This window comes from Carettochelys insculpta, chromosome 16 (genome assembly GCF_033958435.1).
Source record: "Carettochelys insculpta isolate YL-2023 chromosome 16, ASM3395843v1, whole genome shotgun sequence".
NCBI classification, from domain to species: domain Eukaryota; kingdom Metazoa; phylum Chordata; order Testudines; family Carettochelyidae; genus Carettochelys; species Carettochelys insculpta.
The window spans coordinates 18,651,135-18,669,774 of NC_134152.1; the positions used below are offsets into that span (position 1 = coordinate 18,651,135).

At 38.9% G+C, this 18,640-nt stretch overlaps 1 protein-coding gene across 1 annotated transcript in view; it reads right to left on the bottom strand.

The window, feature by feature from the left end:
- Positions 1 to 18,640, bottom strand: part of PDXDC1 (pyridoxal dependent decarboxylase domain containing 1) — a 43,425-nt gene that overhangs the window by 14,476 nt on the left and 10,309 nt on the right. The window contains exons 2-15 of the mRNA XM_075010724.1: positions 18,301 to 18,374; positions 17,653 to 17,718; positions 15,823 to 15,906; positions 14,098 to 14,244; positions 9,700 to 9,889; positions 8,573 to 8,641; positions 7,824 to 7,902; positions 6,481 to 6,565; positions 5,617 to 5,665; positions 5,417 to 5,518; positions 5,066 to 5,191; positions 3,455 to 3,505; positions 1,718 to 1,781; positions 1,206 to 1,294 (exon numbers count right to left, since the gene is read on the bottom strand). Of these exons, the coding sequence (XP_074866825.1) occupies positions 1,206 to 1,294; positions 1,718 to 1,781; positions 3,455 to 3,505; positions 5,066 to 5,191; positions 5,417 to 5,518; positions 5,617 to 5,665; positions 6,481 to 6,565; positions 7,824 to 7,902; positions 8,573 to 8,641; positions 9,700 to 9,889; positions 14,098 to 14,244; positions 15,823 to 15,906; positions 17,653 to 17,718; positions 18,301 to 18,374 (1,275 nt within the window). The remainder of the gene's footprint in view (positions 1 to 1,205; positions 1,295 to 1,717; positions 1,782 to 3,454; positions 3,506 to 5,065; positions 5,192 to 5,416; positions 5,519 to 5,616; positions 5,666 to 6,480; positions 6,566 to 7,823; positions 7,903 to 8,572; positions 8,642 to 9,699; positions 9,890 to 14,097; positions 14,245 to 15,822; positions 15,907 to 17,652; positions 17,719 to 18,300; positions 18,375 to 18,640) is intronic.

An 18,640-nucleotide genomic window follows, 5' to 3' on the forward strand; every position in this document is an offset into this window, starting at 1 on the left:
CCAGTTGAAGCCTCCTAGACAAGTATTTTGTGGCAAGATGGAGGAGACACTCCCCTCCTAGGATACAGGGCTCTCTAATACAGGGCATCCCCCCCATCTCCCAAGGGTATCAGTTTAAAATGGAGCCATATCTGCTGCAAAGTGAAAGCAACAAAACTCTCATATGTGAGTTTTTTTTTAAATTTCCTGTGGAAAAAGTAAAATCTATTTAATCTCGTAGCCTAAAACAGGAGTGTGCAAAGTGGGGAGATGCGAAATTTTGCTGGCAGGGGGTGTGCAGCGTGATTGGCCCCCTCCCACTTACCCCCTGCTACGCTGCACTGCCCATTCTCGTGCTCCCCATAGCTTAGGAGGCTTCAACCTGGTGGCAGCATTGAGGCTCTGTGCGTGGCGAACTCTCAATGGAGCTAGCTTAGGGTGAGTCTGGGGAAGGAAAGTCATTCAGCGGTGCTCCAGCTGCTAGGCCCAGGTGCTGCAGTGCAGAGCAGAGCTGGCAGGGTGGGATGAGGGACACCGGAGCAGGGAGGGGGATGGCTGGTTACCCCTGTTCAGAGCTGGGCTTCATGATGGCAGTTACAGCACGGGGTGTACAAAGGGGGGATACACCCCTTCATGGAGCATGTCATTTCATAATGGGGGCAAAACACAATCAGCCTCCCCCGACAACCTCCACTGGTTCCCCTGGAGCCTCCGCTGGCTCTCCCGCTTGCCCACACGGCTTCCACTGCTGTCACCAAGGAAGTGCAGTGTGTAATTTCCAGGAGACTGTCACTCACTTCTGGGACATGAGACAGGCTGGGGGCCTTTGCTAATTGCAGGGACAAAAAGTGGGGCCTGATCTAAAACGTTTGCTCACCCCTTGCCTAAAACACACACTTCTAAAGATAGGCGAGGAGTTTAAAAATAATCACTGCTTTCATCAGAGTTTAAAATTTAGCAGAATTATTTTGTACCTTAAAAACACAAGAGACACCAGCTTGCCACTGCTTCAGACCACAACCATCTTTTTTTAATCCCAGAAACTCTCCACGCTGATTTTACATGGGATATGAAATTGCCATTTGGTGACAACTGTTATCAGTCACTACTGTCATGTCCATTCTATGATACATAATACGTTACCAATTCCCTGAAGCAACCAAACCTCCACTATTTTACAAAACACCCATTTTAATTCTTAAAGAGCAATCAAAATCCAATCTTACCCACTGATTGAAGGTGTCACAAATATGTCTCTCATTGATGATTACAGGTTGTGGAATTATAGATTCCCGTCCATCATGCAGCCTCTGATCTGAAGCCAAGGAGAGAAGAATTGCAGAGACAGAATTTCATTTCTTGAAACTAAAAGCAAAAGGCAATTTTCTAACTGACAAAACATTTTTATGAAATTTTATGAAATGTAGGGAATGAAACTGTAATTCACCTCAACAGGGCGAACGTGGGATTTAAAAAGATATCGTTCCAAAAGCATTTATAGCATTGAAATGTACTTACTGCCACAATTTATAATCACTTTCCATTGTCTCAATAAAATGGAACTTCGCAAGAAGAATACAATTTATGAGAAGCTGTCCAAAGCACTTCCGTATTAACAAACCTTATTTTATGTTCAGATTAATAAGAAAACACAGGGACAATATAGTGTACCTAATAAAAATAATTTCTTCAAATAGTACATCTGAAACTATCACATTTTTGTCTTTAAATTACACACCTATGTTTGGAAGTTCCGGGGAAAACTTGAATACCACTACAGGAGAGCTAAGTTCATCTTCAACCTTAAAAATAGAATTAACGAAAACAGCCTTACTGTTTAAATGCACAAATATGACAGTAGAGACCACTACATCATTTATTTTTGTCAGTATTAATGTTCTAATTATTGTAATTTTTTGATTCAGTATTCACAAAACAACTGCATGCGGTAGTCACGGTGTGGGTGCACAGTGGATTTATAGAGTGACATTATATCTATTGCATTTTATTATTTATCCCTTTTTTAATAGCTCCTCACATTCTATTAGCTTTCTTAACTGATGCACATTCACTGGAGGTTTTCAGACAGCTATCCCTAACAATTCCAAGATCCTTCTTGAGCTAATTCAGACTCCATCATTTTGTATGTATATTTGAGACTATGTTTTCCAGTGTGCACTACATTGCACTTACCATCACTGAATTTCCTATGCCATTACCCACTTATAGTTTTGTTAGACCCCTTGGTAACTCTTTGCAATCTGCTTTGGATATAACTATCTGGAGTCATTTTGAATGATCTGCAAACTTTGCCCTCTCACTGTCTACCCCTTTTCCCAGATGACTGATATTAAATGCCTATCTCTTTATATATATAAATTTATTTTCCTCCCAGGCAACAGAATGACATCCTCATGTAAATGAATCAGTCTGCCATTGGGGTTGGGGGGAGGTAGGGAGAGGGACCTTGTGGATGGGGATGGAGGTGGGGAGAAGGTCCAAGGTGGGTGAGGAGACCCTGGGAAACCTTGGGCTGGCCGCATGACTCCCCAGCCGCCACACCCCAGAAAAGAAAGGGGGACTGGCAAGCACTGCAAGCAGGAGGCACAGCCCTCTAGTGTTTTTTAAAAGCTTTTTCTTTGCTTGGAGCTCTAGGAGCAAAGATTCTTACAGAAATCTCTCAATAGAAAACTGAGCTGTTCAATGACATGAATAGAAACTAGACAGAACATATTCAGGGGAAGTGTAAAGGCCACAGTGGGTCTCCACAACTTGTAAATTCTACAAGATTATTTCTGGAAATGAAATTACTAAGTAATTCACAGTGATCTGTGGTTATTCATTTCCCAAGAAAACTAGTGTGCATACAGTATTTATCTTAATACACAATAGGTCAATCAATAAAAATATTGGTTGAATAAGGGCACCTTTGTGACAAACTGGATTAGAAGCAGCTGCATTAGACATAACTGATTTAAGAACTAGAATGTTTTCTAAAAACCTAGCTGTGATTTTTTCTTTTTTTAAAATAGGCATCATTCCCCCATATTATAACATCCTCCCAGCAAGATAACTACAACAACGTCTGGGTACTAGGAAATCCACAGTCAAGAATTACTTTCAAATACAAAAACTGCATCACAGGAAAATACTGAACAAATTTTAACATATTAAGTGCTACTCAGCAACATAAAAACAGTTGATGGATATTATAACTGCAGCTTGAGTGTCTATACAGAGAAAGAGCTGCAGGGGAAAGAAAACAACCTAGGGACCACGTTCTGCTACGTGCAACTAAATGTATAAAATTCCATTGACATGTAAAAGGGATTACTTCAGTAGTCAGAATAATACCACCTCCAGTAAGGCTGTGAGTGGGGGTCAATCCTGTTTTACATAATCTGTTTCACAAAAATGTTGATCTACATTAGCCACCAGTTTCTAAGCTATTCCAAGTATTAACGGCAGGTTGTACCGAAGTTTTAATGAAATCCATGTTCTTCAAGTTTTCCAGCAACCTCTGACTCTAAAGAACAAAGGGAAAAATATTTTTCTTTAGATTTACTATTCATGATCAGAGACAATTAGCCATCCATAAGCTTGAGCTTACATTTACAAAGTTTAAATTCAGAATGCTACAAACAAGAATCTTTGTCTTATGAACATTATCAATATTGTTGAATTTCAACCGCATATTCTATAGGCAAATGCACTCAAATGACGTTCACATACACATACACACACCTAAGCTTTGTAGAAAAATATTTACATTTTATTTAGTCATTTTAAAAGTCCATGGATGTATAAATTACTACATATTAACAGGAGACACTAGTACCTATGGACCACAGTCAGCTCTTCATTGCATGTATACAGCTCCCAGGCCCTGAACACTTGAGTAGAATTACTATAGTCTTTAATCTTCACATAGATGCTAATCTATTGGTTATGGTCAAATATTCTCATGTACAGTATTTACCACATACTGCCATGAATCTCAGTTTTCACGGCAGAGCTATAACTTCCAAACAGTTCTTGCCATGGTAAGAAACCCTCAGTACCTCCATTTGGAATCCCTTGTCTCATGGATTTACAAATTACTACATATTAATTGTTACAGTAAGTCTAGAAGCTCCACTGTGCTATGCACTATACAAATAAATAGTAAGATAAGCTTTTCAGGGTCTGGCCTACATTTTTACAGAAAATACCAAGAGCAGGGGAAGGAGGAGGAACTGATGAACAGAGATTAAGGTCACTTTGGAAATATGTATCAGAGAGGTAGCCATGTTAGTCTGTATCTTCAAGAACATCCGGAAGTCCTGTGGCAACTTATAGACCCATGAAAGCTTATGCTCCAGAATATGTTAGTCTATAAGGTGCCACAGGACTTCTTGTTGTTCTCAAAGCTATAGACTAACTCAGCTACCTCTCAGATACTTATAGACTAACAGATATTTTGGAGCATAAGCTTTCGTGGGCAAAGAAATATGTGGTATTACCAGACGCTGAAACTTTCAAATCCCAATCCAGAGCATTAAATATACTTCCTTTACAAGTAAACATATTCAGGGGCTGCGTCTTACTGCTAGAAGTGGTGGGTTTTTTTACCTTGTGATAGATCTCTCAGTGCAAAATTCTACTGGTGATAGGACATGGATAGTTTTTAGCTCAGTGTATCTAGTCATATTTTGTTATTTTTTAAACCTTGATGTAGCTGTTCAAGGTAAAACCACCCATGACCTGTATCCACTAGGATTTCACATTGCAAAGCCTGTCTCCTCCATTCCAACAAAGACATAGTTGAAAAAGAAATGTCAGTATTGTAGTTATCAGTGTGGCTGGCTTTAGTATATTATGCACTTGTTTCTGAGATGCTTCATCATATTCAAAGATTTACTAAAGACAGGTTATCAAAGTGGTCTTAAATAAAGAGGTGAACCAGACTTGCCATTTAAACTAACTTCCTGTCTTGAAAATGAACTTATTCTAGTAAGATGTTATGAAGATTCTTAATTAAGACCCCCCTACCCACACTCAGAGAAGCAAAAACTAGCATGTCATTTGAAAACAAACTCCTTCTTACCAGCTGAGATGCATGCTTTATTTTCTCAACAATCCCATCATGTCCCAAGTACTGCAAGGACAGCCACAGGGGCAGGGCACGAAGTTTCTCTACTGGCTGGCTTGATGTCAGGCCCGCAGCTAAGGACTAAAGACAAGAAAGAATATGGTCACTGAATAACTAAAATTTCAAGACCATCTGATACATTTTAATGCTTTAAAAGCCCAGAACATGTCACAACTTTAATTGAAGGATCTTCTGCAAATTGCTTATTTAGGCCTCTATAGGGAATGAAGGATCATGTTATGGTGGCAGTTTTAAAGTCTATAGCATCTAAATATATTTAAAAAAAAAAAAAGTAGTCAAAACTACCAAAGAAGGATCCTCATGTCTGTAGAGTGTCACTGCAGGTACTGCTGGGAGACCCAACCAGGAACCCAGAGTAAGAGTCATGCTGTCACATTTTGTTGCAGCCTAAAGAGGAAACATTCACGTTCATTAAGGGCAACCTATATTTTGATTATGTAACAGTTTTGAAGTCTAGAACATACTTACAACACATCAGTACATACCAGTACTGAAGAGGAGACATAACCCAAAGCCAAAGTTGCCAAATTAACTCTGGAAAGGAAAACATTCTTAGCAAAATTAATTATTCACAGGTTCTCTTTGACTAAAAGGTCCTACTTTAATCTTAATTTTAAATATGTCATGTATAAAAAACATTATCATTTTTGTTCATTTACTTTTTATTTCACTTTTATAGTAGACATTGCAATTCAATATGCCAGAATTCAGACCAACTAAAATTTCATTTTAGTCTAGGTACCAGCGTGGAGTCCAACTTTTGGGGGATATTAATCCACCCTGTGCTAATCATATGTCATCAGCAGCATTCTGTCAATGATTCACAGCATGCCATAAATGATGGTACAGTGGTAGCTCAAGGCCAAAGAGGTAACAGGCTCTGCTTTGAGGAACTCACCATGTAAAAGGCTCCTCTATTAACAGTATTTATGTTGTTCTTTTTGTCAACCATGCTGCCCATTGCACTCCTTTCCTTAGTCTCCACATGCTCTCCTCTTTTAAATTTCATTTCTTCAAACATTCCATCATCCCTTCACCACTTCAATAATCCCTATTAATTGTTCCACACAGTTCAAAGCCGGGGCAGGTTACTCACATCCACATACTGATTCCATGCTGGTAATTACACACACAGGAATAAACTTCTGCCACACAACGTGACACCTGTAGGTCTCTACGTTTTGTAGAGTGGCAAACCTCTGATGGCACATAAAGCATTTAGTAATGGCCAATCATGCAGTCAGCTGTGAACATTAGAGCATGTTAGCTACAGAATTAAAGGCTGCACCATTTTACAGAATTTTCATGGGTGAACATTATTACACAGAAAGAAGTCTTAAGTTTTGTACCCTTCTACATGTAGCCACATGTTATACTGCTCACAAAGTTCCTTCAGTCGCCCAAGTTTGTCTGTGTGACCAGCTCCTGGTGTACCTGAATTGAAAGGAAGGAAAGGTCACTCTAAATATGAGATGTGTCAGTCTGCACACACAAACTTTCTGCCTTTAAGACTAGCTCTATGTGAAAAAATAACTTCAAATACTGTTTAGAAGGTTACATGCATGGGGAAAGAAAGGTTGGTATACTTCTTTTTTATAGAAATTAAAATCTTGTCTTCCTGATGGACTCATGAGGAAGTGGACAGAGAGCAAGTACAACTAGGACACCAGATATCATGGAAATTCAACTTGGCTTTTATTTATAATACAGGTTGAACCTCTCTAGCTTTGCAATCTTGGGACCCGATTGGCACTGAACAAGAAAATTAGCTGAGCCATGGGAGGTCAATATGGTCTAGCACATTACCAACACTTCCACTGCTTACTTGGCTCTTAGAAGACATTTGGGGTAAATTAGAGCTAAATAACAGCACAGAACATTGAGAGCCAGGACTGGTGGTTGTAAACAAACTTTATGGAACCATGGGAAACTTGGCCACACCCATGATAAGCAGACATCCAGCTAACTAAAGTTATGCTGGACAAATGATGTTGCCAGATGAGAGAGTACTGGACTAGAGAGGTTCAACCTGTACTTCGGCTCTGGTTTTTTCCTAACTATTTTAATTAAAAATGCTTGGGAGACTAGATGTCACAACTCAAAAATACAGCCTTTTCAATTTGAAAATTACACCTAATTCATCAAAGAATGACCTCTGCCAAAATAAAGAAAATCAAATTTGACATACTTATTATTTCTAAAGGCAAAAAGCAAGTATGCACTTTATTCCCATCTATGCTTACCAAAACAAGCAACAACTATAGAGGAATTTAGACTTTTGCTCTAATATTCATTCAGAGAAAGTTAATTTTTTATGTTAATGGAACGTACAACACCATAGAAATTTTCTTGGTCAGCTTCAGAATCACAATTTTTCAAAAGCTAAGTTGTGCTCACTACAGAACAAACTGTGAAGCCCTAAAACCATTCAAGCTCTCCTGCTGACAGAAACAGAACTACTTTTATGAGTAAACTCTCATGAGCATTAATACATTTGTACAATCTGGTCCTAGGTAACTTACTTTAAATAACATTTTGGACATCTAAATATTATGCATTCATTATGATGTTCTGTATCAAGAAATCAATGACCTACTCTAACCCAAGTCATCACTGTTATCTATAATTCCATATTCTAAAATACAACTTTTTCTAGCATACAAATTTATTACTATCTGCTCAGGATACTTACCAGCATTCGCCACTAGAACTAGTGGCAGCTTTCCAGATTCAATGTCATCTTTAATCAATCTGTCCAACAGAGCAACATCCTGGTCAGCAATTAAAAAGAATAAAAAAAAACCAAACACTACATTAGACAGATAGCAGGTACTATGTTCCTTTGAACTGGAAAATTGGGGTTTCTAAAAGTAGCATAGGATAGAACCCTGGCATTGTAAAAGCTGATCCACTGATTAAAGTCTTAATATCTAATCTGAATTTTAAACTTCCCCATTTCCACAAGACCCCAATGACAAAAAAGTCAAATACAACATAAATACACAGATACAGCGTAGGTACTTTTTTTAAAATTCAGAGTTTTGAGTTTATAGTGGAAATAATTCTGCTGAAGAAAATCTATACTCTTCCTCTAAAAAAGCATGGATTCAATGGTACTTCCAATATTACAAGATACAAATGCCTTTCTCTTAACTTTACTGGGAGTTTTATTGGGACCTAATATAGTTAAAAGTTCATCTTTCAACTTGAAAAATCAGGCTTTTGCAACAAACTTCCCATGGATTTTTATCTGTGTGATTCTATTAAAACAAGAGATAAAGGCTAATTAACAGACAATGTTCTATTACATCTACACTGAGAAAAGTCAGGGGATGAAACATTCACCACTTTTTCTTAACTACGTTCTCCATCATTCCTTCATAAGTGTTCCACAAAGCAAAAAGAAAAGGTCAGTTTAAAGAGATACCATCCAAAACCTACCATCTGATGTTGGGATCCAAACATGGTGTTACAAGGCACGCGGCACATGCATGAAAGTGGCAACCCAAGCTGCAATGGAAAAGATGGAATCTGAACAATTCACCTGTGATTTATCTTACTTGTTTAAAACTGCTCATAGAAATACAAGGAGGAAACAAAAAAGCCATTGAAAGAGCAACTGAACAGACAGACCTGCTACCTTACATTTTAAAAATAAGTTTTCTGCTAGACTTTATACTCAGACTAAGAGTGGAGAAAAGGAAGAAAGTGAGACCACTGGAAAATTAAAAAGCTGTTATTTTACAACTGCTTTGAACACGTGTAAGGGGAAGCCGACAATAAGTCAAATCTGGACTTTTTCCGAGTTTGTATCTTGTCTACAGGCTGCACTCCAAGTGGCATTCTGGAAAAAGATAAAACACTAATATTCCACCAGGGAAATGAGGCTGCTCACAGTGAGCTCTGTCCTGTCCAGAGTAGAGCTCTTTGGCCCAAAGATAAATGTAGGACTCTAGTTACAACAGGGATGGAAAGGAATTCCTTCACCCACTCCCAACAACCCACACAAACATGTGCTGCTATTGCAACATACCAGTATGTATCCGTGAGACTCTGGATCAGCAATGTGGAACTGTGAAGGATGAACAGGCTACGAGTGGCCCTCCTTCACCTCAGTGGGCTGCAGTAGCCTGCAGTTCACTGGAGTTCCACCTGTGGCCCCCTCTCCCCAGTGTGCCTCTCCCGCATGGGGCATGAGAGCCCTGTTCTTTCCTGCTTCTACCCCTCCCTCCCAATATTTTTGAAGCACCACAAATTGCCTGATTTGCGCTCCTCCCTGATTAGCATTAGAGCTAGAACAGTCACAAACAGGTGACCTGCAGTGTTCCAGTGCTGGGAGGGAGAGGAAGGAGCAAGGAAGTGCAGGGCTCCAGTGCTCTGGTGTGCGAGAGGCACACTGGAAGGCAGCTAGGAATCCATGGATCATAGATGGAGCCCCAGTGGGCCGACGATAGGTTGTCCTGCTCTGGATCTATTCTCAAAATCTGAGCTGCCAGCAGGCTTGATGATGATGATTGCAAGGTTACATATGCAACAAAGACTCAAAACCTTACACTTAAACCTCTTACCTGATTGCAGAGAGTTTGGCCCAAGCCTGTTCTGGCTGCAGAACTAATGTATATAATAGGCTGCTTATTATATAACACATTGAATCCTTCTACAGAGTAGTCTTCATAACGAGAGTGAATAACAAGTCTACAAACTTTTAAGAGACCTTCACGATCATCTTCATGGTAATAAGCAGACCCATTTTCATACCTGTTCGGCAAAGACAACAGAAACAGCCCCAAGTCATTTACTGTGTGCAAATACTGAGCAGTTATAACAGGTGTTTTCTATCACAGATACACTACGAAGAGGTACATCACTACAATGACCGGGCATGTGAAAGTGAGGTACAGCTAGGCTAAGTAATTTGCTCAAGACCAAAGCCAAAATTAGATCTCAGGAATTCCTTGAGTCCAACCTTCTGTTTTGTCCCTGCTGTATTTATTGAAATAGCATCTGAAGCAAAAGCACCTATGTTAGCATGTTTAGTTCCTCGTTAAATTGAAGCTCTAGCCCAGGAATCAGCAACCGTTGACATAAGTGCCAAGAGTGGCACGCAACCCAAATTTCATTGGCATATGAGTCAGGAGCTCAGCCCTGTTCCTCCTTCCGCATGAAGCCAGGAGCTTGCTCAAAGCCATGCGGCCTGTGTATTAACAAAAGACAAGCTAATGTTACCAACCACCACCAAAATGGCAAAGCTCTGCATCTGAATTTATTTATTAATGAAGCTGTTGTAAATAAGACTATTAGTGACTTTAAATAGTATCACTGGCACTCAGACCACACATAGAGGTCAAAAGGTCAAATTTTGGCACTCTGCCTCAGAAAAGTTGCTGACTCCTGTGCTAGCCAATCCCTTATTACAAATAAAACTAAGCCAAGAACAGAAATCAGATTAACAGCAAATCTTTACTTCTACTTTTATAAGGATTTAATTTAGTCTCCCCCTTCTAGTCCAGGGATATGTTGTTATATCACAGGAGTTTGTGACTCTAGAAGACAAAAGATACGTCTACACTCGCCCCTCCTCCTTCTGGAAGGGGCATAGTAATGAGCAGAGCAGAGGATGCAGATGAGGCACAAATTAAAATATCTTGTGCCTCATTAGCATATCCCAGTGAGATCTCACTTTCAGAAGATCCCTTTCTGGTAGTAAAGCTGCCATGTAGACAGGACTCCTTCAGAAATGTTTGCTGAAGAAGGGTCTTTCTGAAGGGCGACTTCCTTTGGAAGGACCCCCATGTCCTTCTGAAGGAGCCTCATCTTCATGGCAGCTTTGATTCTGGAAGGGGATCTTCTGGAAGCGAGCTCTCGTGGGGATATGCTAATGAGGCACAAGATATTTTAATCCACACCCGATTTGTATCTTCCGCTCCACACATTACCATGACCCTTCCGGAACAGGGGTGGGGGCCAGTGTAGAGACGGCCAAAGATTATGAAAAAGAAGATTCAGTGGATCATGGTATAGATGGTATTGAATCATGATACAGATGGTGCTTGATCCTGCAGTGAGGGCAGGGGACTGGATCTGATATCATCATGAAGTCCCTTCCAGTTCTAATATTCTATGATTGTAACACAAACAGTAGAAGTGAATGTTGGAGAGCTAAAGAGAGGGTAAAAGACAAAAAAAAAAAAGTCTTTACTAAGGATAAATTATGTAAAGGTAGTAAGCAATGTTGGCACAGACCAAGATTAATAACTGTGGAAGCCTAGTTTACGCTTCAGTTCTTTTTACCGTTACAAAGTAGACACAGGGACTTGGGCGAGAAGCCACTCTACAAAATCCTCAAAATTTGCAAATTTTTTTTCCCTCAGAGTCTTCTACAGTCACACAGAATGCAGCCCCCAGATCACAAAATGGAGATGGAAACATTTGAGGAACTTGAAAGACTTTTCATATTTAAAAAAAAAAAAATCTAGTATAACCTCCCTCACCTCCCCCCAAAATGGGTGTGGTTCACATCTGTAAGAATCAGCAAGGATATAATATGAAGCAGACTCAAAGCATAATCTTGTAAAATCACAGTGAAAAAGACTTTTAAAAACAGATTTAAATGTGGGCAGGACCTTGCAAGCTTTACTATGAAGCCACTACAAAGCAAACCTATAATACCAATGGTTCCTCATATTCTGTTTGAGCACTCCTTGAAATACAGACAGACAGACTACCATTCAGTACAGTTTATTTAGTAAACAGCCATGCCTACTGCCCAGGAAGTTGGAATCCTGGACTATAAATCTGCACTGGCAATTCATCTGTGTTTCTCTCTCTCTGAACTAAGAACTTCAGCTTCAGCAGCGATGCACACACTAATGAAGAAAAGCCAAGAGAGGACAACAGTGGAACCAAATACCCAATGAAGGTACAATAGTTCAAGTGTAAAGAAATATACACACCTAACCAAAACAAAGGGACAACAGGAGGAAGGGTAGTACAAGCCTGAATTTATTAAGTGAAATGAAAGTTGTTTTTTTGCTATAATAGTTTATGTTCAACACGTATGTCACATATGTAGAGTCCTACAGTCTCACCATAAATGACTCACATGACTCCTAACAAGTGACATTCCTTTTTGCCTTAGGGTAGCCATGAAACCTTGTTGGAGCTGAATTATAATGTAAGCTAAACACATTTTAGAAACTTTTTCAAAATTATTCAGAGACTCTTTGGGTAAAACCAAATATACCACTCACCTTATCCTACACACCTGTTCCAAGGTCCAGCAGGATGTGAAATCACTAGGGCTATGTCTATACTAGTACCTTTCTTTTGGAAGGGGCATGGTAACAAGTGAGTTGGGAAGATGCTAATGAGGTTTTTTCATGAATATGCAGCACCTCATTAACATAATGGCAGCCGTGCATGATTCAAAAGCACCGCTTTCAAATCACGCACTGCCCCTGTAGATGGGAGCCTTTTGAAAGGACCCCCACCCCCAGACTTCAAAAGCCCCCCTTTTCCTATTTGGTTTTAGGGAGAAGGGGCCATTGAAGTCGGGGGAGGTCCTTTCAAAAGGTCCCCATGTACACAGGTGGTGCACGATTAGAAAGCGGCACTTCCGAATAGCACATGGCTGTCTTCCCAACTTGTTCATTACCATGCCCCTTCTGAAAGGAAAGGGCTAGTGTAGACATGGCATTGGTGTCAGAATGGAACCAGCTGCTCCTCTAAGACTGGGTATTAGGAGCATCAATACATAAACTGTCAGATATATGGATTTTTGCTTAACCCATCTGCATCTCATCTTTGAGTCACGTAACCTAGCCTCAAATCCATGTAAGGTTTCAGAAACAAACTTTAAGCCACACAAGAAAGTTTACTAAATACAGATATTTATTTATCTGATGTTTTATTACCTAGAGAATGTTCATTATGTTGGCTCTACAAAAGGTCTGTTTGTCACCATACACAGCCAAAACAAGCTTTCATTTATTATCTGTAATGGGGATAATTTATGACTAACAGATCTATGGCTAGATCCATTTTAGTTTTTTCCTTTATCACATCATCAGTTAATTTACTTAAAATTGCCCCATCCTCCTTCCTACAGAAGTGCTCCAATGATTTGATATTGAAACATTGAACGGGTATTATATCCTTTTCACATAAGAATAAGATTCCCATTAGAGGCCCCCAAAACCTAAAGAAATGTTGTGAAATTAAAGTGAAATAGTTCCTGACTAAATTTCCTTTAAGTTAAAGCTCCCTTCAGATTCTTGGTACGTGTTCACATAAAAGCATTGAATATAAATTAAAAATCAAAGCAGAAGAAATTATAGTCCTGAATACTTTAAAACTCAGTTTTCAGAGACTCATGGCTAATCAAATCTCTGAGTAAGTCTGCTTTGTTGTTGTCTTTACTCAGTGCTCTATATTGTAATCCCATCAGGACAGAGATCACTTGTCCATCACTGATTTCCACTGCATAGAGCATATAATAGCCATATACAACAATAGCCAGTGCTTGCTTGGCAGAGGACAGGCATAAACCATTCTCTCTGGAGCCAGTCAAATAACTGTCTGTCAAGGGTCCCACCAAACACCACGTGGTGTATCCCTGCTACTCTTCTTGTTGTCTACAAATTAATATACTGTATTTACATCATGTCCAAACCATGTTAGTACACAGAGCAAGACACACTGACCAGTTAACCCAATCTCAAAAACTGCACAGCTAGGGAATACTCCGAGATGGCTACTAAATGAAATGTCAGTGAAGATTTGCCTCAGGCTAAAAGTTATTCCTTTACCAAATGGGAAATATTTCCTACATTAGCAGCGAGATTTCCATTTTAAATCTGTAAGCCAACCAGTTCTGGCACCAGAAATGCATTGTTTTCACATACATTAGAGCATATATTTTTTCTACTGCTTAACTGTACATAATAAATAAGGAATTCATGACTTACCTGAAGAGTCTGCAAAGCCACAGAGTGGTGTCTGAAAGGATTCTAGTTGTAAGGTTTCTCAGCCTTTCCCTGTTCAGCACTGAAATATAGGCTGCCAGACTATGCCCTAGTAAAGCCATATGACCCTGTTCTCCAACATTCTGAAGTCTGCCAACAAGAAACGTTGTATCAGAATAATTGTCAGTTGGATACATGTTGTGCATATTATGATGGGTTTGTGTGTTCTCCTTTTACTGGATATATCCAGATCATCACTGAACTGGTTAGCATGCATTATTTTCTTCAAATATATATTAGAATGAAGTACAAAAGAACCATGTTTACACTGGGAGAAAAGGTGACTTTTAAATCAGTTCTGATCAGTTAAATCAGCAGTTGCAGTCCTGACACCTTTTAGCGGTTAGAGACAAACCCTAGAAGGGAGCATAGAGTTTCTCCCAACCTACTGATATATTAAAACGGCAACTACCCCTTCTACAATAGGATTTTAATGTGCATTAAACGTATGGCTAGGCCTTGTCTACACAAAAAAAAGAAAGTAGACACTGTGAACTGGGAAATTTAGACTTAACATTTTTAATGTATAAACTGTTTCGCAAATATTGGTATTCCGCACTTTCGTGCAGGAAGACTAGCTACTATTGCCACCATTTTATGGGGTCAGGAATATCTCAGTGGTTAGAGCATCGTCCTTGTAAACCCAGGGTTGTGAGCTCTGATGGGGCCTTTCAAGGGTCTGGGGCCAGTTAGATTTAAAAAAAATCCTTCTGGGTGATGACGGTCCTGCTGTGAGGGCAGGGGACTGGACCTGATGACCTCTCAAGGTCCCTTCCAGTTCTATGATAAGAAAGAAATGGAAGGAGAGAGGTTAAATGCATTACCCCAGACTACACATAAGTAAGTAGTAAGTAGACTCCCTTTGTCAATACTAGGGAGTTAAGTCTTTTGCAGATACACAGTTATATACCTAGAATTGACTTATCTGCGATTGGTTTACCTCGATGTTCACATAGAGAGAAATTCCTGACAACCTCCCTTACTCCCCACGATATCAAGGAGTACAGGGGTCGACTGCCGACCCCAGACAGTTCAATTTTGCACATCTCTACCAGGTGTGTGAAATCGAACTCCAGAAGATCAACCCTGACAGGGTTGATCTTCCTGGTAGTGTAGACATACCCTTAGCAACAGAGCAATGATTAGACTTCAGTGGCTCACATTCCTGGGCTCAGATTACCCACTTAAAAATAATCCATACACAGAGATACTAACACCACCATACCAACAACTAAAACTTCTGAAGTCCAAACATTGGCTTCCACAGAATGCACACAACATAACCAATGCTCATCAAGCCGAGGGCAATTTAAAGAAATTGAGTTATCAAGCCAGAAATAATTCTTTGCTATATACAACTGCTTTTAATAATTCACTGCAGTGAAGAGCATGGCTATTTTCAGGAAAACATTACCACCAGCTTATGAATAGTCACACAATTTTAACTCAATATTTGCCATCAGGACTATAACAAAAATTCTTTTTTGGTATGTTCCACATTTGACTTTTTCTCCTGGTTCAATGTAAAATGTAACAAAGTTTTCATTACAAAAGGCTTACACTGTTTCAAACTTAAAAGTAATAAAAAAAATTGTGGCTTCAAAATTTATTAAATCAAATACTTATCAGGTATAATCTTCCAAATAGAACAATGCAAATTAGTATTACCGGTAAGACTGTGATGAGTCCTCTTCATCCTCTCCATGCATGAGGTTCTGTACTAATTGGAGAATGCTCACCATATCTTGCCCACTAGGAAAAGAAAAATGGTGAGCAAATGAATAATTCTAGTGCCTCAGGATAAAGATCCTAATGAAAATGTACCGTACGACAAAGTTTAGCTACAAGCAACAAGGGGTTTGCTCTGTAGAAAGTTGGGATGGCAGGGGAAAAAGTGTCAGTAAAGGAGTCTCCTACTCACATCCCTATCACAGTAAGATCACAGTGGGAAGAGCTGCTATACTTATGAGTCTGGATCCTCCCAATTTATGCATGGGACATTTCAATAGACGTAAGGGACTGGCTCACACAGAGGCTCAATTCAAATCTAAAAATGTGGACTGACAAGCTTGACTATGCAATCATTCAGCCCTGGGAATGGTGGACTATGTGTAAAGACCTTGTCAGTTGATGCCCAAATTCAGAGGCTCAAATCACAAGCTCACAATGTTGAACACGTGTCTCAGTAATATGATTACCTCTAAAACAGACTGATTATTTACAAACATCTGTTCTAGTGAACAGAATGGATTTCTTTAAATGATTTCTGGTACAACAGGAAGCCCTCGAGATATGCGCAACCAAGCTGTGCATATCTTGGGTTAACACGACTGCCGTCCCCGACAGGAGCACCATTTTCCCTAAATCTTGCCCTGGTCAGTTTCCTGACTTCTGCAAGCTCAGGGGAGCTGGGACCCAGGTGGCAGTCAGGTTCTCATATTCCCTGGACTTGCGCGAAAATTTGAGTTACGCAGATGTTGCAAGAACACAACCCCTGCATAACTTGAGGTTTTACTGTATGCTGCTTTACAAATGCTAGAAGTGCAAAAGTAAAGGATGCTACACACAAACCGAATTTGAAGTAGTATCAAATTAAAAATATTAATAAAATAAAAAATGAAGTAAAAAGAAATTGTGAGAAAGGTATTAGCTATACACATAAAAAGCATTCCCAACATTTTACAAGTCTGCTCAACCTCATAAATTCATCCCAGTTTCATTAACTTCCATCAAAGAATTTTTTTTAAATGAAAACAAGTTTTGCATTCACAATATTCTTCTGCATTTAGACCCATGTTCAATTAGAATGAAAAATGAACTGCTGTTTTTGTTTGGGCTCAGGGATCACCTTGCACAAGAAATATTATGACAGTGCAAGTCTAAATCTTAACTTTCAGAAGCAATTGTCAATTTTGTGCACAAAATCATAGCATGTAAAACTTACAGGTTGTTATGCTGAATGATATGTCGTTTTCTCTGAAGGCCAACCATATTCCTAAACGTGGTGCTTTGTGCCTCACAGTGTGGAATACCATTTACAAATATGAACTTCCTGTCTTTGAATGTCTCTCTCAAATTCACCGAATCCAATATTTCAGATTTAAAAGTAAATCTGTATAAAGTTATGCTATATAATAAAGATGTAAAACTCCATTAAATTATCTCCTCTAGAGCTTTACTAACACAAGAGTTCTGTGTAGTTTGAAAGCTTGTCTCTTTCACCAACCGATATTGGTTCAATGCAAGACATTAGCTCGCTTACCTCTTCTCTGTTATCCTGGGCTTAACATAATTGCAGCACTGCAAACAGCTACCATTGACACAAAAATCCTACTCACAAAGAGCAATTTTTTTATATAAATTAAATATAATCAGCCACTGGCATAGTCAAGAGACCAGATTTTATCACAGGCAGGTAAATTTTCTTAATAAATAATAAGTTAATTGCAAAATTAAAGCAAACATCTTGTATTTAAGAATTGGTACACTGTCACCTACCTGCCTTGGAGTGGCCCAGGAATATCCTTCCTTATGTACTTTTTTTCGTTTTCTTCCTCAATTTTTCTAATTTAAAAATACAAGAAAAGGAGCTAATTACAATTTTACTTTTTGTTGCATGGTACCAAATTCCTAGTGCGGCTTGATGCTCAAAAATACATTGGCAGGCTCACAGACAACACAATCTTTGAGTAAAGTTGGAATAGACCAACAAGACTAACATAAGATTTAAAAATACTGGCCTTAAAAGTTGTGATTTAAATTTTCCTTTAAGAAGAAAAAACTTTAATATTATGTTTTATAAGCCTCTGTCAGTAGATCATGTCAGATGAAAGTAAATGTTACTTGTGGATATACATTTCCCAAGCTAACAGAAAGTCAAAGGCTTTAGAAAATATGCTTTGATTTGATTTAGGCTGAATTCTACAAACTATGCATTGGATTTGCCTTGCAAATATTCATTAATAACAAACACCCAAGAAACATTTTTGAGTTTAATAGGACAGAAATTAAGTACAAGTATCTGATTATGATCTGTCCTAGAATTAGTGGGGAAAAAAAATTCTACTTTGCTTAAAGACGCTGGCATCAATATCTAACTATGTAACACGTATCTGAGTTCTTGCAACCGTTATTCTTTGTAAATACCTTTCACTGTCTTCTAGCATCTTCATAGCCTCATTAAGATTCTTTCCCATTTCTGCTAAAGTTGGGTCAACCATCTAAATTGGGAGGAGGAAAAAAAGAAAGGTAATTCCAAATGCCAGTCTTACGAACTACTCCAACAGGATAATTATTGCTTTTGTAATTCAGAACAGCTCAGATTTAAGGTTACGTAACAAATATCAAGTACTACATCTTCGATTCAAAACAGACTAAGGTATTTATGTACTGAAATAAAACCTGTACAGAACAGCAACACAGACAGATCCAGAACTTCTGTATATTCAAACAGAAAACCAAAACTCATTCCAAACACTTGGAAATG